Below are 25,902 nucleotides of genomic sequence, written 5' to 3'. Positions count from 1 at the left end.
AACATTTTTCAAAATATCTGTTTTTTTGTTGTCTTCAGATAAAGGAAAGTCATAACATTTTTGGAACGACATTAGGGTGAGTAAATTCTGACAATATTTACATTTTTGGATTATGCAAATCCAGATTGTGGTACTTCATGATCCGATCGTCTCCTTCTCATCTCATCATTCCCATCAACTATCACTTTAAATAAAAGTTCAGAAGTATTCATAATAGTAATTTAATAAAAATATGAAGAAATAAAATCATAAATCATACAATTAAAAATAGTAAATAATAGAAATAGTGAAATTAAGTGCTAAACGTGAATTTTGATAATTAGAAGAAAGATACAAAATATAGCCACCATCATTCCCATCAACTATCACTATAAATTATTAATAATTTTAATAAAAGTATAATAAAAATATAAACAATAAAAGTATTAAATTGTAAATAATAAAATTGAATGTTAAATAATCATTTTAATATGTGTGTATAGAAAAATACAAAATATAGCCACCATCATTCCCATTAACTATCGCTGTAATTAAAATGGCAAAAAATAAATAGGCATTTAGTAGTAATTTTAATAAAATGTAAGAAAAATAAAATTGTAAAAATAAAATATTAAATTGTAAATAATAATTTTAATACTTAGAAGTATATAAAATATACAATATCAACTATCACTATAAAGAAAGGTGGCAAAAGTTTTAATAGTTATTTAATAAGAATTTAATTAAAATAAGATTATAAACAATAAAACTAAATTGTAAATAATACATTTATATGTTAAGTAATTACTAATTTAATTGTTATAATAATACAATCGTTGTTTTAATTGTAATTTAATAATACTTTTTAAATGAATAAACTAAAAATAATCAATTAAAACAAAAATTTAATTTAATAATAATTTTATAAAAAAAAAAAAAAATACAAACAACTTCTATACTAAAGTAGTAAAGTATACTTGACTAGTGTCATCACTTCATCGTCTCTCATTTGTGCTATTTACCTAGGATCGAGGGCTCAAGTTTGTGTCACCTTAACCCAACTCACCTGGTGAAGCGGACCTCGCAGATGGTGCACATGTAGGGCTTCTCTCCGGTGTGTGTTCGCATGTGCCGTGGCAGTTTTCCCGCTCCTTGAATCACCTTGTTGCAGATGGGGCACTGCTGTGACGCCTTGGGCTTCATCTTCCTCTCCTCCTCCAGCTGCCACGGAGGAAACAGCGTCCCGAGATGGGAGGCGGAAAGAAAACTCAGGTAGGACCGCAGCTCCGCTCCTTCTTTGATCTGACCGAGGCTGGGGTCAGAGGTTATTCCCAACCCTGGACTCATGAAGTCTTTGAGGAAGTCTCTGTGCAGGATAGGGTTTGTGGGCTCATCTTTCAGCTCTTCTTTGATGACTTCTTTCTTGACCGCAAGGTCCAAAGGGCCGTTTTCTAGCGAAGCATTGGGGAAAGGGTGGGAAGGGCGTCGGGGCTCCAGAATCTGAGGGTAGCCTGGAAATTCTGCTGCCCACATGGGAGGATAGAAGCCTGGGAGAAGGTGCGAGAATCCGGCGCCTCTTTCCAGGCCTGGCACTTTCGGATAGAGTCCCTCTTGAAGTAAAGACTCTATCGAGAAGTCCTTCAGCGCCCGGCCCTCCAATCCCTCCGGCCCTCTGGGCTTCTGGGCTTCCGGAGTGTTCGATTGGCGTCTTTTGGATTCTTGGCCATCCGGGTTAGGCGCTCCTTGTTGGGAGCTACAGGGTTGGCTGACTGTCCTCCCATTCTCCCAAACTTTGAGTTTCTCTTGGTTATCAGCCCCTTGTGTGGATTTCTCGCTGTTGTTGTCCTCAAATTCTCCATCTTTGGAGTCGACCTCCTCCTCCATTTCCTCCTCGTCCTCTTCATCCTCATCTTCCTCGTCATCCCCCTCAAACTCCTCTCCTTCCGGAGGTCCGTCTCCTCCTCCTCCTCGTTCTCCACCTCCTCCCGTGTCCATGATTTCAAGACACACGTTTATAATGCAGGGAATTTCCAGGAGCCTGGCGGCGCTCAGGATCTCCTTGACGTTGGATGCCGTGACCGTCAGCGTCGACGTGTACGCGAACTCCAGAATGGCCGTCAGCGATTCCGGCGCCACGAAGTCCAGCTCGTAGACGGCGTGCGTGCTGGAGTCCGGGCTGGAGCCGGTGGCCACTGTGAAGAGTTTTTTGAAGTACTGGCTGCAGGCGGCCAGGACGGAGCGATGGGTGCGGTACTCCTGGTCCTGGACCACTAGGATGACGTCGCAAAGCAGGCCATCCCGCCGCTGCTCGTTAAGACTGCACAAGACGTCGTTGCTGTGGTTCGGGAAGGGGATTCCGATCAGGTCCTCGTCTGTGTGCGCCATCCTCTCCGAGGAATCTGTGTGCAGGTAAAAAAAAGTGAAATCGGTCAGAGCTGTCATGCATTAAAACCAGGCTGGGCGATAAATAGATATTTGTGACCCTGGACCACAAAACCATTCATAATTCATAAGCTGAATAAATAAGCTTTCCATTAATGTATGGTTTGTTAAGATAGGACAGTGCAAAAAAGTCTAAATATTGAGAAAATCACCTTTAAAGTTGTCCAAATTCAGCGATGCATATTACTAATCAAAAATTAAGTTTTGATATATTTACGATAGGAAATTGACAAAATATCTTCATGGAACATGATCTTTACTTAATATCCTAATGATTTTTGGCATAAAAGAAAAATCGATAATTTTGACCCATACAATGTATTGTTGGCTATTGCTACAAATATAGCCGTGCGACTTATGACTGCTTTTGTGCTCCAGGGTCACATTTATCGAAACATGGATGAAGTCGCGTTCGCTAAATGCTAAAGCATCTGTTAAATGAATAAATGAAATTGTAAATGAATATTGAAGAATAATTCCATAATATTAATAAGAGATTTTTAAGTACTTTAAGTAAAATATTTCGCCTTTCCTCTAGACGATCATCTAGCTCTTCACTACAAACCGGCAAAATAAAAGTTGACTTTTAACTTGACAGAAATGTATTACTATTGTAAAATGTATACTGAAAAAAAATGGTTTAAAACAATTTCACAAATAATTACAACGAAACAGCAAGTAACACGTTGAATTAAATGTGAAATTTTGAAATAGAAAAACTGAAATAGTATATTTTTGTAAAACATACTTCAATAATTTTTTATTTACAACTTTGAAAAATCTTTTTTTACAGTGTACTTTACAGTGTCCAATTATTATTATCATTATTATTTAGGGGATATCATGCAACCAAGATATTTTTAAAAGTTGTGTTTGGCAGCACTTTAATTGAAAAAAAAAAAAAAATGCAAAGTTTGTTTTAAATTAATCATATTTTCATTTGATTGCATGTTAAAAAAATTGATTAAATTCATTTCATTAGACACCGTTTTTGATTATACATTTGTAATAAATCATAAAACATAAGAATCCAGAAAAAAAAACTAAAATACAGAAAACAGATTTTACTCTATTACATTTAATTATATTTTCATTTGATTGCATGTTAAAAGACTGAGTAATTTAATCTAATTAGAAACCATTTTTGATGATAAATTGATATGAAATCATAAAACACAGAATCCAGAAAAAATAAAATATATAATATAAAGGATTGATTTTTCTCTATGAAGTTTCCTTATAAACAAACAAATTATGTATTCATTCTTTTTCAGCGTCTAACAGACATGTGGAATGCATTTCCTTTCCCATTAAAATGAATATCATGATAGATATTGATAGCAAAAGATATGGAAAAATATTTTTTTGGCCAGCCCCACAATAATTGACTGAAAGTGAGATTTGAGTTAAAGATGCTTGTTTCTGCAAAAGTGCGTTACTCTGTGCACTTTGCGGTTAAAGAGGACACGTTGCACAATCAGATAATTAATTAGCTCCTGTCAAGCGTCCGAGGAGCAAATCTCTGTTTCTGGTTCTCTCTGATTGCTATCAAACAACAACTCCACTGGCTTCTGCTTTTCACGCCGTATACATTGATAGCAGAGGCTATTTTGTTGTGAAGGCCTCAAAAGATAGCGAATTAAATCTGATGGTTTGCATTGTGAGAAAAGCTGACACTTATCTTTGTCACGTTCGGAAAAAAGCACAGCACAGGAAGACAAAAGGGGTCAGGCTCTAGTTTCTGCTTTCCACGGGAAAAAAGTGTCAGGGCATGAGTAAACGTCACCATCGCCCCCAGATTTACTCGTGTTTCACGAGAGACCGGTGCTGTTTAATTGCAGCTACTTTAATTGACATGCATGAAATCCTTTTTTTTAAATTGACTTAAGTCTACTTTAGAAGTGTACTTCTACACAACACTGTCCAAAAATAATAAAGGATTGGAAAAGCTGTATTTTGCAGATCTCCGTTCAGATGCTCTTAAACTACAGGCCTACATGAATGGAGCCTGAATTGTACCTGCGGATTCCCTGAAATGTTTACAGTGACTTTTTAAGAGGCGTTTTGGCAGCTTTGTCCTTCATTCATGGCTATGAATAGAGTTTAATCTCAGTGTGTCTCGTCCCCGTGGTCACTGCAGGCATGTGGATGGATGCTTTCATATGTCCCGCCGCCACCGGAGCTGTCGACTGGCGTTCAATGGTCCAAAAACGGCCTGTGTGCCAAAGTAAATGAGCTATTGGTGTTTTCGAGTTTTACTTGTCCATTGTCTGTCTTTATTCTCTATAATATTGAGCTCAGCGCTTACCAATCAACATTTTAATGTCCCTTACACTGTTGCTAGGAGACGGTTGCTATAATTACAGTTTGAACATATAGTCCACTAACAAGGAACGTATCTTTTAAATGAAGAACCTTGTTTATCAAACAATGTGACCCTTCGGGTAAAAAAAAATATATATAGATGCAACAGAAATAATGGATTACATTTGGCCTGAATGAACCAACATGAGATTGGAAATGGAAACTTAGAATGGTAATATATTGTAGATAATATATAAAATAAAATGCATGATTAGTTTGTTCTTTGGTAATATTAAACCTTGTATGTGTCAGGGTTATTATAGTTAATTAAAACTAAAAGACTAAAATGAAAAACCATTAGAAAACTTTTCATTACTTGAAAAAATGTAAACTGAAATTAAATTAAATATTTAAAAAATTAATTCAGCTAGTTGCCAAAGCAACATTTCTCATTTTAAATTAGAATAACTTGATGTATTAAAATAACTGAAACAAAAATGAATGTAAAATAATATATATAGAGAGAGAGAGAGAGTTTTTAAAGATTATATTACACAGAAGTTTAGCTTAAAGTTTAGCAGAAAATGTATTATATTATTAATAAAACTAATTTTGTTAGTATGTATAAAACTACAGAGAGAGAAAATCAAAAACTACTAAAAATGACAAAAACACACAAATTTAACTAAAATTAATATGATAACAAAATATAAGAAAAAAAAAATCCAAAATTCAGATTCAAAATGTTAAAAATTATAATAGTATCTCAATAATACTAAACACTGGTATGTGTGACATTTTATTCTTTTTTTAAAAATGTGTATAAACAACACAAACACTTTTCAAAGACAGACAGAGGAAGAGGGAAGGATGAGATCTCGCGTCCCCAGAAGTTCCCTGACAGGTTGGGCAAAACTCAAAAAAAAAAGAAAGAAAAAAAAGTGGTGCCCCACCCTGGAAAATCCAGCCAAGTTAAATAGGCGTTCGGAGCTAAAAACAACACTAGGGAGGGAGTGAAAAAGAAGGAAGAGAGACACAGTGAGGTCTCCCACCCACCCTGGGAGCGCATGCGTTTCTCCGGCCGGCCCCCACACCTCCTCACTCACTCGCATAATTACAGTGTGTGTGTGTTTGAGGGCCCACTGGCCCCTCCGCACTCGCTTAACACTGAATAACTCCTTCAGGCCTTCACAATTTACTCCCTCCGGATGACGCAATCTACATGCAGAAGCACCACAGACTTCTGCTGGTCCTGTAGGAAGCTGATTATTAATACTACTGATTATTCAAGAAATTCTTTTGCGTTTTTTGATTTTTAATTTTGTCAGATTTTTAATTTTTTTTTGTATAACTTTATCTGCAGAAGATGCATTTACTTGAGAATCAAAATTATCTTGTTTTCCCTTTGAATTAAGCATAAACTTGTTTGAAGCATAAACTCATTTCTATTTGATTTAAAAAAAAAAAAAAACGTAATATCCCAAGTCATTTTCCTTCTTAAGTACATGCATCTTTTTTCTTGTTTTAAGCGTAAACGCACTTAATTTTGATAATTTCTTCATTATCTTAAGTCAAGTAAATGTATCTTGATTTTTTTTTTGACATTTTCATTGACATTATTAAGCTGTTGTTCCCAGTATATAGGCAAAAACTGACTCGCACACACCTCAGTGAGATGCTATCTGAAATCCTGTCTAAACTGTTGATGTGGCTCTGCCAGTAAAGCAGTAATGCTTCAGATAGGTATCTTCGAATAAAGCTCAGTTTGTCCATCTCTAGACGGAACATCCGTGTTTGCACGTTTCTTTGTGAAGTGATATGATAATCATTTGGAGTGCAGTAGATTTTTCTACAGATGTGTATTAGGTTGCTTTTGTGGTCTGCTTGTTGTTTGTAATGATAGGAAGATGTCATTTTGCACTGAGAAATATTTAATCGTAGTGTTCACATGCTGCTGACAACATAATTTGGCAGTCAGACATTCATTATTGTTTCAGTAAATCCGATTAGTTTGACAGATTTTTTTACAAGCACAGATTCATGTAGCCTAAGAAAACCTGTAAAATATATAACAAAAATGAATATTTTCATTTTATTTTGTTGAGTAAATGTCCTGAAGATTCCTTTGGAGCATTTTTGGAGGCTCTGAACAATTTGAAATAAACAAATGATTGTTTTAAGGAAATTAAATGATATATAAAAGTAAAGCATTTAATGAAAATAATTGATCAAATTAATAAAAGTAGCTTATTTGCATTTTCAGATGCTTATCAGCTGCATTTTGCTTCATGCCAGATCATTGCCAGCCGTATCAAATGTCATGTTTGATTGTAAAGGATGTTTAGAGATAATCTGAGGATCTGAAAATGATGCTCAGCATTTGTTCTGGTGTCTACAGTTTGTATAAAGAGGTGAAGAAAATGCCCCACAAAGTGCCACACACTCATTTCAGCACAGAGACGCGTTTGTCATTTGAAAAGGATGCCTGCGTGTGCGTATCAGTGCTTCCGCTATTCAGGAGCAGCACTGCCACAAACAACAACAACAAAAAGTTAGCTCAATGTGTTGCTTTGATATTGCGTCGTCCTCATTGCTGGCATGCAAAAATTCACACGTTCTGATTCACGAAATCGCTTGACTCAATTCGTTTAAATGTATTAGTTGAATCGCACTGAATTGAGCAGCTTTCAGAAATGAATGCATGCGGTGTGATTTAAGTGCCATGAATAATAACCTTTTTTCCTATTTTCTTCTTTGCATTACTAATTCTGAGTTCAACATCAATCATAATGTGTCATAACTTAAAACATAAATGACACTGTGAGTAAAAACCCAAACTACCCCCTCAGTCCTTTGATCGTTCAAAATAACACACCTGTGTTTGATGTTTGAACTAAATGCGTACACACACGCGAGCTTTGATGATCGTCTTAACTGGGACAGAGACTTTAAGTCTCGACAATTAATAGCGATTGTTCGTTAACGTGAAGTCGGTGCGCACTGACTCTGTGTTTTGCAGGTTGAATGCATGCATTTAGCGCACACCGGATGCCTTGCCTGACTTTGTGATGCAAAGATGACCAACTCTTGATAGGGTGAAGTTACAACATCTTCTCCAAAAGTTAAAACAGTTAACATTTGTGAGAGAGATTTCATCATGGCCTCTTCAGGGAGGCAGGGCTGGAGTCTCAGACAGGAGCGAGCGCGTGTCACGCTGCTCAGACTCACGGCGACTCAGACTGCTGCTAAATTGGCTAAATCCAGCCGTGGGTTCGTGGGTCCTGAGGGAGATCATTTAGGGGCCTCACCTGCAGGGGCACCTGTAGGTTTTAGTCTATTAGCGCTTCGCTGAGACTCATGGCCCTGTTTACAGACAGAAGTGCCTCCTGCCCGTGCACTCGAGCCATCAGCCAATAGGAGGGTGCGGATTTGAATACGGTTCGTCTCGGTGCTGTAGATGATAAACGCTCTGCATGTGAACAGCTGAAGGCCTGATTTGCATATAACACACAGCAAACGGTTTAATGGTGGTTTTGGTTACTGTGAAGCTGATTTCCGTTTCAGTTTAGAATTTTTCAGACATACGCGTGTTGCTTTGACAGTCTGAGTTATAAATTTTGAGGTTCTGGCATTAGGTTTGAACATTTGCATTAAATTGTAACAAGTTTTGAAATATTAGATAAGAGTTGAAATATTATAAATTTTGTAGTTAGTTTTGTTAACTGGTAGCTGAAGTGACACAGCAAGCATTTTGTCAAGTTAATAGTTTTAACAATTAGATTTTTAGATTTATTTATTTTTGTAAATGTTTTTTGTTTCTAAGTGTTTGAACAATATATGAATATATTGAACAATATATATATATATATATATATTTGAACAAAGCAATATATACACACACACACACAAATAAAATATATACATAAGGATACATAGATATATGCAACAATTTAGAATTATTTCCTTATATATATATATATATATATATATATATATATATATATATATAATATTCAGTTTTATTATTTTATTATAATATCATAAAATGTTATTTTGTATTTATATAAAATATATATATTTTATATCTACCCATTATCTGTCTTAGTATTTATTTATATATTATTTTATTATAATATTATAAAACCTTATTTTTATTTATTATGTAAAATATATTTTAAATATTCTATATCTATTTTTAGTGTTTTTAGTATCTATTATATCTTATTTATATCTATTTTACATTTATTCTATATGCATGTATCTATGTGTCTGTATGTATATTTATGATTTCAGAGAAAAAGAAACTTTATGTCCAAGTTAGTTGTCAAGTACTCTAATACAAATTGAGGACAGACCACAGACTTAAACCGGGACCTTGTTCAACAAAGTTAAAGAAAACATAATAAAGTGTGGTGTGTAGGTTTGGCCTCGTGTCTTGGCCCGAGTTCTGCTGTGTATTTGAGCTGCTTTTTACCCGTAGACTGATTCACCCAGCGACAGATCAGAACGAACATAAATGACACTTAAAGAGCCTCATTAGGATTGCACACAGCCGTTGTGTAACGTCTGCTGTAATTCATCTGTTTGGTAAATATATGAAGCAAGACGCTACAGACACCTGCATCACACGCTTCAGCTGCTACAAACAGTAATTTACACTGTTTTTAATCTGTGTTCAGCCCTCTTCAAACACACACACACACATTCACCTTTCACCTTATGACACCCTTTAAAACCTTTAAAAACATAAGGGTAATCTAATGACTGTCTAAAAATGAACAATTCTAATGAATTTAGTTGCATTTGCTTTTGTGTTTTTGATGGATTTAGATAAAGTAAGGTGACGTTCCCATCACAGTTGTGACGCATCTGTTTTTGATAATAAAAATCACAGTCTGACATTTTCATATCTGATTTTTGCGACGTGACGTCAATGTGGATTTTTTTTTATGTCCAACCCAAAAGTGACTGTAATCGATTTACACTTTTCATAAATCATAGTTTATAAAAAAATAAAAAATAAATAATAATAAAAAACAAACAAAAAAATATATACTGTATATAATAGAACATTTATGACACTTATTTTAAACAATCGCAGTAGCAGTTAAAATGTTTAGCTTAAAATAGAGATGCAAGTCCATAGATGGAAACCCAGACTTCTTCTAATTTCATAAAACATAAAAATGTGATGATATATTTAATGGTATTATGAAAACTGTTTGTGAAGATGACTATGTGTGACTATGTGGGTCAATCGCCTCTTTAGATCAGTGGGCCGCATTAAAAAGGTCATGAGAACAACCTCTCAAAAACTGAATTGGCACTTTCTTGCAGTGTGTGAGAATCGAATTGTTTTTTAGAAACTCTTTCGATAACACTTTGCTTTCACACACATCAGAGCCAGCGGCATCTGGTGTAATTGTCGATTTGCTGTGTCATTACATGTTTGTGTTAGTTTGCGTTTACAGCAGGCCAAAACTCCACACACACATTTTCTGGAGACGACATCTAAAGAATGGCCCAAATAATTACGTGAGTCATCAAATTGCTGCCCACAGACGTGCTGCTCTATACCTGAGATGCACACAAAACAAACATAAACAGACCTCGGACGCAAACGTCCTGCGTATTCCCACTCAAACTCGCACTTTCCCGCATGCACAACTCTTGAAAACAGTTGAACTGGGCTGTAACGCACTCACCCGTCCAGATCCTCAGGTGTGTGTGTTACTGAACGTGTGATTTATTCCAGGTCTAAGTGTCGTTTCAGATCCGAGCCTGTCTCATCTCCTTCTCTGAGGGACGCAAAGATGTCTGTCCATCCCGTCTGCCCCAGCGTCTCCTCTCCATTCACAAAAAACGCAGCCGAGCATCCAACTACAAGCCTCAAACAACGGCACACGCGGACAGACGGAGAGGTTTGTGTGGACGCTGACAGGAAGGAGGAGAGAGAGAGAGAGAGAGAGAGAGAGAGAGGAGGTGGATCTACTCTAGAGCAGCGATGTAGTTTTTATAGCTGGGTGGGAAGCTCAGGATAATAATACCCATCCTCCTCCACAACACAGTTTAAGCTCAGTATGTAATAAAGCCCATGGTGCACAAACCCTCTGATTTGGGGTCAGACAAAATGAATTTTTAGTTTTATTCGTGAAGGATTTGCAACTCGAACTTGGGCACAAATGAAGGAAGAGAGAGAAAAGTACCAGTTCTATATATGCATGTGCTGTGACTTCAGAAGATGAATTAGACGAAGGAACAAGGTGGAAGACCTGATGTTCAGAATTTAGTGTAGAAACCAGTCAGTTTCACAATTAACTACACAGCAACTGCAAGAAACTCTTGGAATTAAACATGAAATATTGAAGTAGAAAGACTGAAGTAGTGTTTTCTTGTAAAATGTGCTGTAATAATCTCTTTATAACTTAAAAATCAATAAATATATATATATATATATATATATATATATATATATATATATATATATATATATATATATATATATATATATATATATGTGAATATCTAGAAAATGAAAATAATGTATATATAAAATGGAAATTATTACTAAATACTGCATGGCAAAAAGTATATGGTATACATTTAAAATAATAATAATAATAATTTTCACATGATTTCAATGCATTTAATTCAGTTAGTGGAGTCCAGTTGGCATCTTAAACTGAATAAAAAAAAATTACAATAAATTCTTTTATATTCATGTATGCATGTGGCATTCTGATCATATAATAGATCGTATCATGTATGTATATACTAAAATAACAAAAACAGTAGCAACTAATATTGAAAAACATTTAAAAAGACATTAAAAACTAAATAATAAATGACAAAAACGCCACAAAATTACTGAAACTTTCACTAAAATTAAAACCTAAAATCTAATTCGAAATCTTAACAAAAGCTATAATAGTACATCAGTGATACTAAAATAACACTGCAGTGCAGGAGCATATATATGCTTGAGTAAGAGTAGTATGCAGTATATACTATTTTGAATTGTTTCCTATGTGGCACACAGTGCAAATTTGCTGCTTATATTTTGCATGTGTGTCAGTTTAATTAAACGACATGTTATATAATGCCAGAATGGAGACGTTATGACTTTCTAGTTAATTAGAAGTTGGTTGTTTTATACGTGCGATTTGACCCATATTGCAGCTCAAACAGGGCTGTTCAATTTCTCTTCGTTGAAACTGAAACCAGAGGTTGACGGCTAATCAGTTAGTTAACGTGTAAACTTATACTCACAGTTGTGTGACGAGTACATACGTTCATCTGACTCCCACTTTTTATTTACTGTCATTTAATGTGGTAAAAGAGGAAGATGAAAGATTACGGTTTAATGTGGTTTTCTACATGCTATATTTGTGTTTAATGCACCTGCTGTATGTAGAAAGCCACGAGCAATTTATTGGGTGAATACAGGTAAATTTGGACCTTTTTTTTCCATTTGAGACACTTCAATTTCCAATGATATTAATTTATATATTATATTCAAATATAAATAAAAATTGCATTGAATGTAATCAAAGTCATAAATTAAAGCACAATTATGATAGTAATTATTTCAAGTTAAAACTAATTATTTTTATACTAGAAAGAACTAGAAAGATGCAATTAAAAGAAAGTAGTTTATATATATATATATTTTTTTTTTTTTTTTTTTTTCTTTTTTTGTGATTGGTGCGATTTGAAGCATCTGACAGTGTTGTAGTTTTTGACACAAAACCTTTTAGCTGATTCTGTGAGTCAAAGTTGGCATTTATCCTACTAATGAATGTTTATTATCTTTCTTTTTACATCTGAACACTGGACATGGAGAAGATGAACAGCCTCTTCCTAAAATACACTCACAGCTGATTAACGGTCACTTCTCAACATGTTTCATTTAGTTTATGTTTGTAGTTTAATGTAACATCTTTCAGATTTCTTTAAATGAGACCATTTTATTTTAATAATAACAGTAAAAATGTCTGATTTGCTACTTGCGTCTGGTCAAAAATGAACAAAAAATTAAAAACGATGTGAATAATCAAAGATTTTTGAAATTATGCCACAATCAAGATCAAGAAGTTTAATCATCCAATCAATTCACTGCAAATGTTGTCTGCATGTCTGTCAGCAGACAGAGAGATTTTACTCTCAGAAATGGCAGACCGCTGTACCTTTTCACAAATACAGCTCGTCTTTGTGAGGAAAAAAAGAGAGAGGGAGTGTGTTTCCTTAAAATCTATTGTTTCAGAATCCATAAAACTATTACAGTCTCTCTCTCTCTGCCTCGTTTGTGTTTTTTGGCACCGTGACATTTTTCCACAGTGTCTGTCTCTTTAAATCATGACTCGACGCTTTAACATGGACAGGATTTCCTAAATGACATCAAGAATCCACCTAGTTATGTAATTTATGACAGATTCATCATGACCTGCTTTTCAACCAGCACAGTTACTTAATACCAACGCCAGCGTTTTACTGGGGGATTCTGGGTAAAATGTGATTTCGATGGACTTCTTTGTCCTGCTGTGAACGTGACGAATGTAAAGTGTGAAATTTAAGAGCTGGAGAATTAGCTAGACGCGTGTCTATTATTAAGTTAAAAACACACACATGCAGCATTATTTGTAGGTATTCTCAGTTAGTTGTCATAGAAACCTCAGACAGGTGATTCTGCGTGTACCTAAAACAGATTCCTGTATTAGACACACTTAAAACGTTTTCAGACCAAACCGAAATATTCTTAATAAATGTTCTTCAGTGCTTCAGCTAAGAACCTTCTTGTGATCCTGTAAAGCCTGACATATGAAATAATAGTCCAAAAAATCTCATTTGTTAAAATGGAACACTTTAATCAACCTTCAGACAAAAAGTTTGCATGTGTGTTTTATGTTGAGTATCATATTTGAAACATCAGGCTTTTATGGCTCATATAGTCTGATATAGTGAGAATATGGAGCTCAGACTCAAGCAAAAATATGCAATTTAGCCAAAAAGTGATGAAATTCTGATTGTGATGTAAATTAATGAGATGTTAATGAGATGCTCTATATCTCCAATAATATGTCTTAGTAAGATGCCATTTAAACAGTGTTGGGGAAAGTTACTTTTAAAAGTAATGCATTACAATATTGCGTTACTCCCTAAAAAAGTAACTAATTACGTTACTTAGTTACTTTTTATGGAAAGTAATTTGTTATGTTACTTTTGCGTTAATTTTTAAATACGAGCAGGGCTTGATTGTTTTTAATATAAGAAGTTCTATTTATAGCAAATGTAAAAGCCCTTTCACACCAAAAAGTGTAATGAATAAACCTCAGGCTGAAGCAAAAGTAAATTCATGTCTAGAACGCAGGAGAAGAAGGTTCAACACTCTTCAGCAATAAAAAAAACAATGAAGCACAATTGTTAGTTTATCTAAAGTCATTTTTGCTTATTAGTATGGTTGAACTGGATCATCGAAGGTCAGCAGCAAAAACATTGGTTAATAAAATGGGATTAGATACATTTGTGTTATTTAACATATTTAATTATTGCAGGTTTGCGTAATATTCTGAGTTTGCATTTCACTGTTTTAATTCATTTTGATGAATACTAAATCATTTTTTTTGCGAGTGGGATGAATTAATGCACATTCACATTTAGTCTGGAACTACAGTAAGATCATGTTCACACAGCAAACACTTCCGATTTCTCCCAACATGGGGACAGGAGACTTGTCAGTCAATAAATGGGAAAACTAAGTAACTGGCGTTACTTTTTTGAAAAAGTAACTCAGATATTTTCTTGTAAAATAAAAAGTAATGCGTTACTTTACTAGTTACTTGAAAAAAGTAATCTGATTGCGTAACTCACGTTACTTGTAATGCGTTACCCCCAACACTGGATTTAAATGATCAAAGTATATAATGCAATGCAATCCAATGCTGATTGAGAGATGAACAAATACATGTTCAAAAGCCTGATGATCATATTTGTCACATTTGAACATGATTTGTATCATTTCAATTTTATTTTGAGTTTTTATTTTTATATCTTCTGTTTTCATTTAATTGTAGTTTTTGTCATTTTTATTTGTGTTTTTTTTTCTTTCAGTTTTAGTTTGCTAAAATAAGTTTAAGTTGTTTACTTAAGTTAACGTTTATTTTATTTTCGGTAACCAAAATGTTTTTTTTTTTTTTTAACTATAATAACCCTGTTTAGCATGAAGATCAAAGTCCTCAGAAATCTTTTGCAGTTAAAATGCAGTAAGAATGATTTATTTATGTATTTATTTTACAGCGGCATCCAGACGAAGACGAGACACATTCAGAACGCCGACTGATATTCTCTTGTGTGTTTGGTGACCTTGTGATTTCAGGTAAGGTTAGATGTTTTTTTCTTTCTTTCTAGTTTGTCAAGTCAAGCGTCTCTAGTACTGTTGCTCATAGATGTATAGATGAATTCAAACCTCTGTCACAAAGTGCTGCAGCGTTTGTGCTCCAGACATCATTGATTGTTGAGGAGAGACGTGCTTTGTACTAAATAAATGATTAAGTGATATTTCACCTAGCAGCCACACAAACATCCTATCAACTGCATAGCAACACCCTGGCAAGCACTCACAACTCCGTAACGTTTTGCATAGTCAAGCACCAAAAACTTTAATTCCTTTAAACTCTTGATACTGTGATCAAATCTGATGCATACATTCGTCAGTTTTATATTCTGTTTTCTAAGCCTCAGGATCTGCAGTGTGGGATGCCGTGCACGGATGTATTCTGGGAGTGGGGGCTTTGGTGCTCCAGGGTGTGGGCTTGTGGGAAAAATTTGTCATCTCTGCCCACTTACAGACAAACCCACCAACTAGGGTGGGAAACAGTTGTCCAAGGACGACACACACACATAGAGAGCCCAAAATATGCAACAAGGTCATCAGTAAACCCCTCCACACTCCAACTCCTGTTTTTACTGGAAGTGTTGTGTCTTTTGGACAGTTTCATCTGTGTTATCTGCTATCTTCTACACACGCACACACACATATATAGTGGACGTTTTTGAAAAAGGTGCTTTATCTGTGATTTTGATTCGGTGTGTATGTGTGTGTGTGTGTGTGTGTGTGTGGACTGCATATCGATAATAACTTCAACTTAATTTTGAGGCTTTTTTTACATTTCATGCCGATCACCAATGTGTCAAAATGCCACCTTATTTTATTTGTGTGATTTGTTAGTGATTTAGCAGCAGCTTAAAGAGAGAATTGTTACATCACACATGCATACACATGCTTTGTTGGGTTAAAAATAAATGTTTAAAGCTTGCATATTTAAAAGTTTAACTATTTTGTTTATATTTAAGAGTATTAATTACATAATTAAAATAAAATAAGCACGCAATTTTATTTGTCTATTTCATATCTCAAAGATTTGACATTTTTGTGCAACAAAAGGAAGCACAATGTGCATTAGTGCAGCTGATATTTAAGTTTACATATTCAAAAGTTGAACTATTTTGATCATATTTACGAGTTGTAATTACATCATTAGAATAAAGTAATCACAAAATCTTGCTCTTTTTCATATCTCAGGAAAGATTTGAGATTTTTGTGCAACAAAATAGAGTGCAAATAATGTGCATTAGTGCAGTTGAAGTGAGTATATTTGTGTATATGTCCAAGCTGAAGTCATAATTATGTAATTAAAATAAAGCAAACATGCAATTTATTTCTCTTTCGTAATTATGTAATTAGAATACATATTTACAAATTTAACAATTTCGTTTTCTTTTTCATATCGCAAACAAGATTTGTGATTTTTGTGCTAGTGCAACAAAAAGAAGCACAAATAATGTACAATAGTTCAGTTTATGTTTAAAATTAAACTATTTTATTCATATTTACAAGTCATAATCACAGAGCATGATGGGAAATGTAGTTTCATTCTGCAAGCCTGTCAAAATGCAAAAAAAGCCAAGTTGTACAATTAAAATTTACATTTGTGCAGTTCAGCAGATGCATTTATCCATTGCATTCAAGGTAAACATTTTATTACTTCAGGCATTCCCTGGAAATCAAACCCATGCTCTGCTGTCTGAGCTGCAGGAATTACAAATTATTATCATCGAAACCAATTAACTTCCACAGTGGTTCAGTAATTGACACACCTTCAACAGACAGTCAGGACTCATGTTTATGGCATTGTGCTGGCGTTCATGTGTGAATACAGGCATTTGAAGGCAGTTAAGCGCTCAAACTGACCGAAATGTACATGTCATTAATCAAACTAATCATGCATGTAAAACACACTTCTCACACGTGTGTTTGAGACAGATGGAGTGTGTGTGTTTTGTGTTTTTTGAGATGCTCCTTCTGAAAGGACATTTTTTGTGGAGGATTGTGAGGGGGAGGCTGGCCCGTGTGTGTGTGTGTGTGTGTGTGTGTGTGTGTGTGTGTGTGTGTGAGTGATTATGACTAGCCCCTGTCTGCCCTCGGGCCCTCTGGCTCTACCTAATTAAAACCAACCAGGCTGCAGGGCACAGGAGACAGATGTCTGTCAAAGCGCACTCACACACACATGCGCACACACACACACACACACACACACACAAGATGCAAGCTTTCATAGTGATCAGTCACACACTGTATGCACATATGTCGCTTCATGCAAAAAATGTAAGCACATATCACAGACGTGTTCTCACACATGGTTCATAGAAGTCTATATTGATGACGGCACTGGATATTTAGATTTCTGTGTGACTCACAGAACCATGTTATATGTAGTTATATACATATTTGATTTTTTGTTGTTGTTTTTTTTTAACTAAAAAGATAGCAATGTAGGGGATTTTGGAACAGACTTAAGGAAGAAAGCTGTTACTAATTCAGAAAATGTAAAAATATCAAAATATTGTCTGATTAATTTTCCTTACCAGACAAATAACAGGACAATTAATATATTTAACAGGACAAACATTTAACAGTTTTTAACAATATTTAAAATATTTTATATATATATATATATATATATATATATATATATATATATAAATAAATTTATAGAATTTTTTTTTTTTGTAAAAATAAATGTGTATATGTGTGTGTGTGTGTGTGAATACATATATAATTTTAATATTTTATATATTTTATAATTTGTAAATGCATTAATACATTTCATTTGATTGATGGTGACAGACTGAAATAAGACAGAAATTGACAAAAATGGGGAACTGTATTGAAAAATTGCCCGAGCTGGAACTAATTTGGGTTGCTCAGCCTGTGTACTATCCATCAGGCCAAGACATTTCCTTCTGTTTTGGAATAAATATTGTGTAAAATGTGCTTATTTCATTTTAATGTATTTAATATTAACTTTTGTCATTGTCTATTAGCTGTGTATCGGCCAGACTTCTCTAAACCTATCGTATCAGCCATTGAAAGTCCTCAATATCCAGACACAACACTGTAACCTGCAGCTACCAAACTCTGAGATGATTCCTCAATCATGCGCACTTCCTGCTGTCACACATTACAACCCCACTGTCAGTCCATCAGGCCGCTGCGATACCTAAACTCTTCTGCTGAGGTATCTGCTCCAGTGTGTGTGTGTGTGATGTTGGGGTGGGTGGATCAATGTGTCCTTATTTTAAACTGAGAGAGTGAGTGAGTGAGTGAGTGATAGCCCACACACTCATTTCTCTCTCTGTCTTTCTCTCCCTACACCCCTCCTCTGTGCCTCTCCTCTTTTCTCATACCAGTGGGTGGACCCAGTTTCAAAACCAAAATCTTACAGCAACATTACAAAACGGCCCGCTTTCCCTCAGTCTCTGTGTGTGTGTGTGTGTGTGGTTGACTGAGCTCGGTCTCTCTACGTAAACGTGTGTTGTGGTGCATCACCCTCAATACTGTGTTTGTGATCATGTCAAACGTGTGTGTGTGTGTGTGTGTGTGTGTGTGTGTTTCTGTAATTTACCCAGAACAACAGAGAGAGGAGAGAGTCTGGAAGTTGCCACTGGTTACAGTGACTCTTCTCACACAGGAAACACCTACAGGAGTTTAGATGCTCCCCAATCAGCTGCTCTCACTTTTCATAGAAGACCAGAGGAAATCACTCAAACACACACACACACGGGCCCAAAGCGTTCAGATGAAATCACATCAGATCAGGCTTAAATGAAAAGAAAGATGCATCAGCTAAAAGAAAATAAACGGTGTTACCGTACAAAGATGTTTGTACAGTCATAGTAAAGTATAGCTATAGTTTAGGATAGACTTGACAGTACAGGATAGTAATGCTTAGTTGTGTAGTCTAACTATAGAACAGTAAAGTTTTGTTACAGTGTGTGAAGGCTAATAAAGTTTGAGTATTGTATAGTATGATAAAATATAAAAGGTTGCACTTTATTTTACAGTACAGTGTCATGTGCTTACCTATACTGTAAGAAAGTACTGGATAATATATGTTAACTATATGGGTTAGGTTTAGGATTAAGTTGATGGTTAGTACCTAGTTATTACCCAGTTATTGTAATTACTATTTCAAGTACATAGTATGCACATGCGGAACAGGACTGTAAAATAAAGTGCTACCATATAAAATAAAGAGTTACATAATTATACTAAAGTTAAATTTAGTATAGTAAAGTAAAGTTTAGTATAATAGAATCTAATAAAGTTTATAGGATGGTGTAATGCAGTTATGGAACCATAACATTTATAGTATAATAAAATTTTGGTGAAGTGTGTCTAGTTTTAGTCTAGTGGTAGAATAGAAAGTTTAGTTATGTTATGTCTTATTAGAGTAGTTATAGCATAGTTGTATAGTTTATAGTATTAATTTAAAGTATAATCCAATTTGGTAATAGTATAATATAGCTATAGTCTAATCTAGAGATAGAACAGTAAATTTGGTAATACTAAATCTAATAAAAATAGCTATAGTCTAGGTATTTATTAGTCTAGATGTATAAAAAATCAGGTATGATTGTAGACAGCACAGCATGGTTATGGTATAATCTAGTAATGTTTAGTGATAATCTAGTAAAATTTGATAGTTATTGGTCTAGTTATTGGTAAATCTAATCTTAGACGGTCTAATCCAAGCTTGGTTATAATAAAGTACCATCTAGTGTGATAGAACAGTAAAGTTCAGTAATCGTCTGATAACATTGATTATAGTATAATTAGTTATTGATTAGTCTAGATATAGAACAGTTTGTAAAGTATGATAACATTTGGTTATAGTGATAGGACAATAAACGTTAGTAATAGTCTAATAAACTTGGTTATGGTATAGTCTAGTTATAGTTTTGTCTAGATATCGAACCGATTTATAGTAAAGCCTAATCAAGTTTGGTTATAGTAAAGTATAGTCTAATGATAAAACAGTAATGATCTGTAATCTGGTTATAGTATAGTCAAATTATAGATTATTGTAATAGTAAAGTCTAACCAGGTTTGGTTATAGAATAGTTCTAGTTTAGTCTAGTGATAAAACAGTAAATATTAGGTTTAATAAAGTTTGGTTATATTGTGGTCTATTATAGATTACTCTGGTTATAGAACAGATTATATAATATAGCATAGTATAGTCTCGTCGGGTTTGGTTATAGGTCTAGTGATAAAGTAAAGTTTAGTTCTAGTAAGTCTAATAAAATTTGGTTATAGTCAAATTGGTTACAGCAAAGTATCATTTTAACATGGTCTAATGATAGAAGAGTAAATAAGTCTGGTTATGTTTTGTGAAGTAAAGTCTAGATATAGAACAGTCAAGTTTAGTTAAACATAGTAATTGTGGAATGCCTAGTTCAGATTACGATTCTGACGAACTGATCATCAGTTTAGGTTATATGGAACGGATGAGCTGTATGGAGTCATTGTATGAGCATAAAACGTTTTCTACTTTCTGAAGTCTTTGACCCAAATTTGTGGTTAATTTCCTGTTTGTGGTGGGCGATTAGTCATGTGATGTGTAGGAGCAGCTAAAGAAAAACACCTGTTGAATTCTTAAAGAAAGTTCATATAATCGCAAAGCTAAGAGTTTATAAATAGCGGCACGGCTTACTCGCCGTGACCATAGTGATGGACTTTAGAAATGACATGACCATGTGACCTGCTGAATTGCTGTTGAAATTAGCATGCTGTGACATCAGCATCAGGTAATGTGGCGGCTGGCTGTGAATATCCATTGTTAACTGTTGAATTCATCAGATGTGAGGTGTTTAATCGCTGGTTTTTCATGTCAGAATGTTGTCAGAGTGAGTGGTGACTGTCTCTGTGTGTGTAAAGGTGAGGTCAGGACATTAGTCACGCTTTGAAAGATTAGCTTTACCCAAATCACCACACAGGCCTTTTTGAAGATGAAGAGCGAGGAAGGAAAATGACATATAGACAGGCAGTATTTGACTCTCTGTTTGAGTGTGTCGGGCTGCTGTGTCATCAGAAACAAGTTGTGTGAGCGGATGTGAATCCCCTAACTTTCTCTTTGGGTTGTGAACTGGTCAAACGCTTCTTATTAGGTTGCTTCGCTGCTTATGCACACATTCATAGATGAGGCTGGGTTTGCGTGTCTCCAAGTTATACTTCTGAAAGTGAAATTATTTAGTAACAAACCGCACATTTGTTTTTCTCTCACTAACTGAATTAAATGAACTGATTTGTCCATCAGAACTAAAATACTTCTCTTTTGTGAGTGCTTATCAGCTGGCCATTATCACAGAATTAACTCAGACCCGGATGTGAGGGCTTGTATCTGCCTGAGGGGGGTTATTCTGTGATAATGAAACTTGCACCGATAGAGATGGTGCATAGATGTGATTAAATAATCGCGCTTTTGGGGCTCTTTTTTTGCAATAATGAAACTAGTACATATATGTAGGACATCTATTGCCTGGGTCAGCGATAAATTATACAGTGTAGCGTCGTGGTGTGAACATATTTGACTGCAGAATGTCATGTTTGACCAATCATGATCAGGTACTCCAGAAAGCTACAATTAAATGTTAAATGCATATAAAAGCAGAAGTGAATTGTTAGGTCATGATTAATTGATTAAAAAAAAAAAATCATTTTTTTGAATTTTTGAATTTGTTATTTTTGACATTTTAGTTTTGATCTCTAAAACTTTGCAAGCCAGATAAATTATCTTGTATTTCTTTCTTTCTATCTTTCTTTTTTAACCTCACATATTCATTCTGTTTATTTTGAACAGTTTTTCTCTTTACTTGACCATTCTGATCATTATTAGTATTTGGTTTCTTTGGGTCCAAATTACTTTTGTACAATAATAAAATAATCAAAAGATTACTTTCTAAAAATATTAGCTGCTAAAGATGAAAAGAGTCTCTATTTGACACCATTATAAATTATAATTGATCAAAAGTGTCAGTAAAGTCATTTGTAATGTTTTGATGTTGTTTGTTTGAATTTTCTATTCATCAAAGAATCCTGAAAAATAAATAATTTTTACAGTTATTAAAAATATTAAGCAGAAACATTGATTATGTTTCTACACTGAAGACTGGAGTAATGATGCTTTGATCACAGAAATAAATTACATTTGAAAATGTATTGAAATAGAAAACGGTTATTTTAAAGAATTAAACTATTTCCAGATATTGCTGATTTTACCATATTTTTCATTGAATAAATGCAGCCTCAGTAAGCAGAAGACACTACTTTCAAGAACATAAAAAAATAAATCGTACCGTTTGAACAGTAGTGTACATATACGTTCTCACCACTGTGTGTGTATTTTGACCTTTTAAATGTTCTACTGTTATGGAAATGTGTAGTTAAGTTACTTTAAGCACTAAATGTTGTTCTGAGCTATGTGTGTGTGTGTCTGTAGGAGGAGTCTCTCTGTGCGTGTGTGTGTGTGTGTGTGTGTGTTTTGAGCAGGACATACGGTAACGTACCCAGCAGTGATCTAGAACCGCGCTGAGATCCAGATCATTGTTCTGGTTCCCTCGTTCCCACACCCTCCCGCGGTGAGAGCGCACGGAGCGCAGCGCACTCTCCAGTGTTTGAGAACACGCCAGTGTAAAAGTATCCGGCGTGTAACAAAAGACCGCTTCGGATCAGGTTCAACTTTGATAAACCTTGTCCTAGTGACTCGACAGACAAAGGCGTGGTGCGTATCCCGGCATAACCTCACTCCCTCGCTCTGCTCTCCGCTCCTTCCCGCTCTCTCGCTCTATCGAGTGTGTAAGAGTGACGGTGAGTTTTGGACGCAGGAGTTTTTATGTAATCACGGCCTGTTGGCGTGGGGTTAATCAGTGCTGCTCCAACACGCCGTGATGGATCTGAAAGCAGCTGCTTGGCATTGAAAGGAAATCTGGTACCCGTCACAGCCACAATTAAAATGAATGAATAATTGAGACCGGCGGTCATCTGCCCATTCACCTGATATACTGTGTCCCTGACCACACCGAACAAAGCTCTCCCTCTGTGTTGTTTTAATGAGAAGTCTATACTGTATTCACGCAGTTTACCCGAGTGCGTTGAATGTACACGCTTGAATATTTCAGTCTTTAAGCCCTCGGATTCATTCTGCGTTTAGCTGAAGTGATAGAGTCTCGGCTTATGTTCACAAAGAGAACAGATGAATGATGTTTCCTGTATTCCGTCTTAGACATGACCGGCGCTGCTCACAGTCTCACCGAATGTGAAGTTCAGGCAAAATAAAAGTCACAGAAGATAGAGAAAACGCGCTGATCAGGCTTCAAAGCAGTTTTTAGAAAAATCTATATTTTTTGCTTTAGAATGTTGACTTTAAATTAGAATTTTAATTAGAATCTGAAATGTATCAGATTTTCTGAAGAATCTTTTCATTTCTGAAACAGTGCAAGTCATTCTAATATCCCATAAAGCATCACAAATAATGTTTCTGAATCAGATTATGGTCAAATATATATTATATTACCTCAAATTGATTGATTTTAGGTCGAAAATACTATGTTTAAAGATTATTGCAACATTAAAATATGTAAACATTATATGTATTATATAATGTAAATAATATATTATATTTAAATTAATTTGCAGGTCAAACAGGAACATTTATGTATTTATTTATTTATTTATTTTATCTATCTAGTAATTAGAAATAGTTTTAAATTTATATTGATTCATATATTTATTGAGTGTTTTTTAAATTGATATAAAGCCTTTTATAGTTACTGTAACTTATATATATATTTACATATCTATCTATCTATATATATATTTATATATATATATGCATCGTTACAGTTTGAAAATGTCAGAAATTATTCTGAAATTGAGTTGAAAGTTAATTACAGACTTTGTTGAATGTGCCATAGTCAGTTTTTGATGTATGTTTATATTTTTCCTTATAAATATGCAATAATATGCCCCTTTACAAAACAGTGCTGTGGTAATAACATACATTTTTTTTTTTTTTTACAAATTGTGTAGTTACATTAAATTTTAAAGTAAACACTCTTGAAACCGAAACAAATGTGAATATTTTTTTACTTATATAAACTTAAACTTTCAGTTTTATTTTTGTTCTCACACATTTTTGTCTAGTTGCTATAATGGCGTAATCGCCATTGTTTGTTGCGGGATTTGCCAAAGCCCGATTGGTCTAAAACGCAGGTTCTCTTGCAGGGCAGCACTGAGTGATGCTGCGATAGCATCAGACTCCCGTCCCTGACCTGTCAGCTCATTTTACTGTATTAGACTTTCTAATTAAAGCGACAGTGAGAACGAGGGGGTGGGGGGGTCCCGCGCTATCTAGTGCACTTTACATGCACTCTGAAAAGTGACAGATGCACAAGACGAGTGAAGAAATGCCATCAAATGCCAACCCTTTACATTTCACCACAGACAGTGATGGAGCAGTCAGACAGGCAGCGATAGAAACAAACTTACCAAGAGAGAGAGAGAGAGAGAGAGACAGTAGTGGTTGCTGACCTTTAGGTGTTGCTGGCGGAGTTGCGTCTTGGAGAGAAGTCTCTGCGTGTCAGGAAACAGACTGCTATCCTCCGACTCAAACATGTGAAAGTGAACACAGACGAGAGAGAGAGAGAGAGAGAGAGCGACAGGGGGAGAGAGATAAGCAGAGGAGTTGCGTTTTGCACAGAAGGTGTGTCGTGAATCAGGGAGAGAGAGAAAGAGAGAGAGAGAGAGACACTAAACAAAAGTTCACACCCACCCAGCCCTCCCTCCAAACCAAAAGTATGTTGGCAGCCGGCCGCACGTGTCCACCTGACATGCACCTCACTATGGGAGGAGAGAAACACACACACACACACACACTCACTCCCGGTTTACCTGCAGACACTGGCAGCCTGTCATGCACTGATAGCAACATGATCATCAACACGTTTACATTCAGATTAAATGCACAAACACAGAGTCTAATGTGTTTTCTGCATTGATTCGGAAAGTGTTCTGTGTTGTTGAAGGTTTTTAACAAATGTATTGAATTTTCCTTTAAGATAAGAGAACAGATTTAAAGTTTTATTAATGAAAAATATGGTTGGTTTGTATGGAAGCCTGTTTTTGTCATGGGATTTTTTATTTTTTTTTTTTAAAAAGGTCATTTCAACTTTTTATCTCACAATTTGGAGTTTTTTTCGCGCAATTCTGAGAAAATTTTAATTGCGAAGGAAAAAAAGGCTGAATTGTGAGACTTAAAAATTATTTTTAAATCTCACAATTGGCACTTTTTTCTCAAATGTTTATCTTGAATTTTTCTCTGAAATTAGTTTTTTTTCTTGCAGTTCCAAGTTTATTAAATTCAGTACAATTAATAAAAAAATTCTCAGAATTGAGAGGTAAACTCGCAAACTCTCTATATATATATATATATATATATATATACTCAAAATTGCGAGAAATTGAGTCAGAATTGTGAGATAAAAAGTTGCAATTACCTTAATGGAAACAAGGTTCCATCGATATGTGAGTATATTTAAAGTACATGTAATATAGCCCCTATATTTTGTTAGTCAAATGATGGCAGCAGTTTTGATATAGCATTTTTATTTTTATTTTTTTTATATAAAATGTTAATGTAAAACTCAGTTTGGACATGGTCTGACACCAAAAAATGACTTTTGGTTGTGCAGTCCAATGTAATCATGTTATTTTGTCATACTAAATGATATTTGTGACTGGAGTAAAACCTGATACAAATGTAGGTTTAATTCAGGATAACT

At 34.8% G+C, this 25,902-nt stretch overlaps 2 protein-coding genes across 3 annotated transcripts in view; one reads left to right on the top strand and one right to left on the bottom strand.

Moving 5' to 3' along the window:
- LOC131529037 (zinc finger and BTB domain-containing protein 7C) overlaps positions 1 to 24,903 on the bottom strand; it is a 29,262-nt gene extending 4,359 nt beyond the window's left edge. Inside the window, exons 1-2 of one of the 2 annotated variants that reach the window (XM_058758543.1) lie at positions 24,653 to 24,903; positions 1,046 to 2,378 (exon numbers count right to left, since the gene is read on the bottom strand). In XM_058758543.1, coding sequence (XP_058614526.1) covers positions 1,046 to 2,364 — 1,319 coding nt within the window. In that variant the 5' untranslated portion in view covers positions 2,365 to 2,378; positions 24,653 to 24,903. Of the gene's footprint in view, positions 1 to 1,045; positions 8,468 to 24,652 lie in introns of those variants that run through there. The other variant, XM_058758542.1, reaches the window with a different exon arrangement.
- On the top strand, positions 1,151 to 16,414 carry LOC131528395 (uncharacterized). The gene is made up of 4 exons (XM_058757479.1): positions 1,151 to 1,251; positions 10,499 to 10,646; positions 15,019 to 15,097; positions 15,457 to 16,414. The coding sequence occupies exons 1-4, from the start codon at positions 1,151 to 1,153 to the stop codon at positions 15,762 to 15,764; spliced, it is 636 nt and encodes a 211-aa protein (XP_058613462.1). The 3' UTR covers positions 15,765 to 16,414.
- Positions 24,904 to 25,902: the final 999 nt, after the last annotated feature.

Source organism: Onychostoma macrolepis, chromosome 21 (assembly GCF_012432095.1).
Source record: "Onychostoma macrolepis isolate SWU-2019 chromosome 21, ASM1243209v1, whole genome shotgun sequence".
In the NCBI taxonomy this organism is placed as follows: Eukaryota; Metazoa; Chordata; class Actinopteri; order Cypriniformes; family Cyprinidae; genus Onychostoma; species Onychostoma macrolepis.
This window is presented reverse-complemented; position numbering and strand designations above follow the sequence as displayed.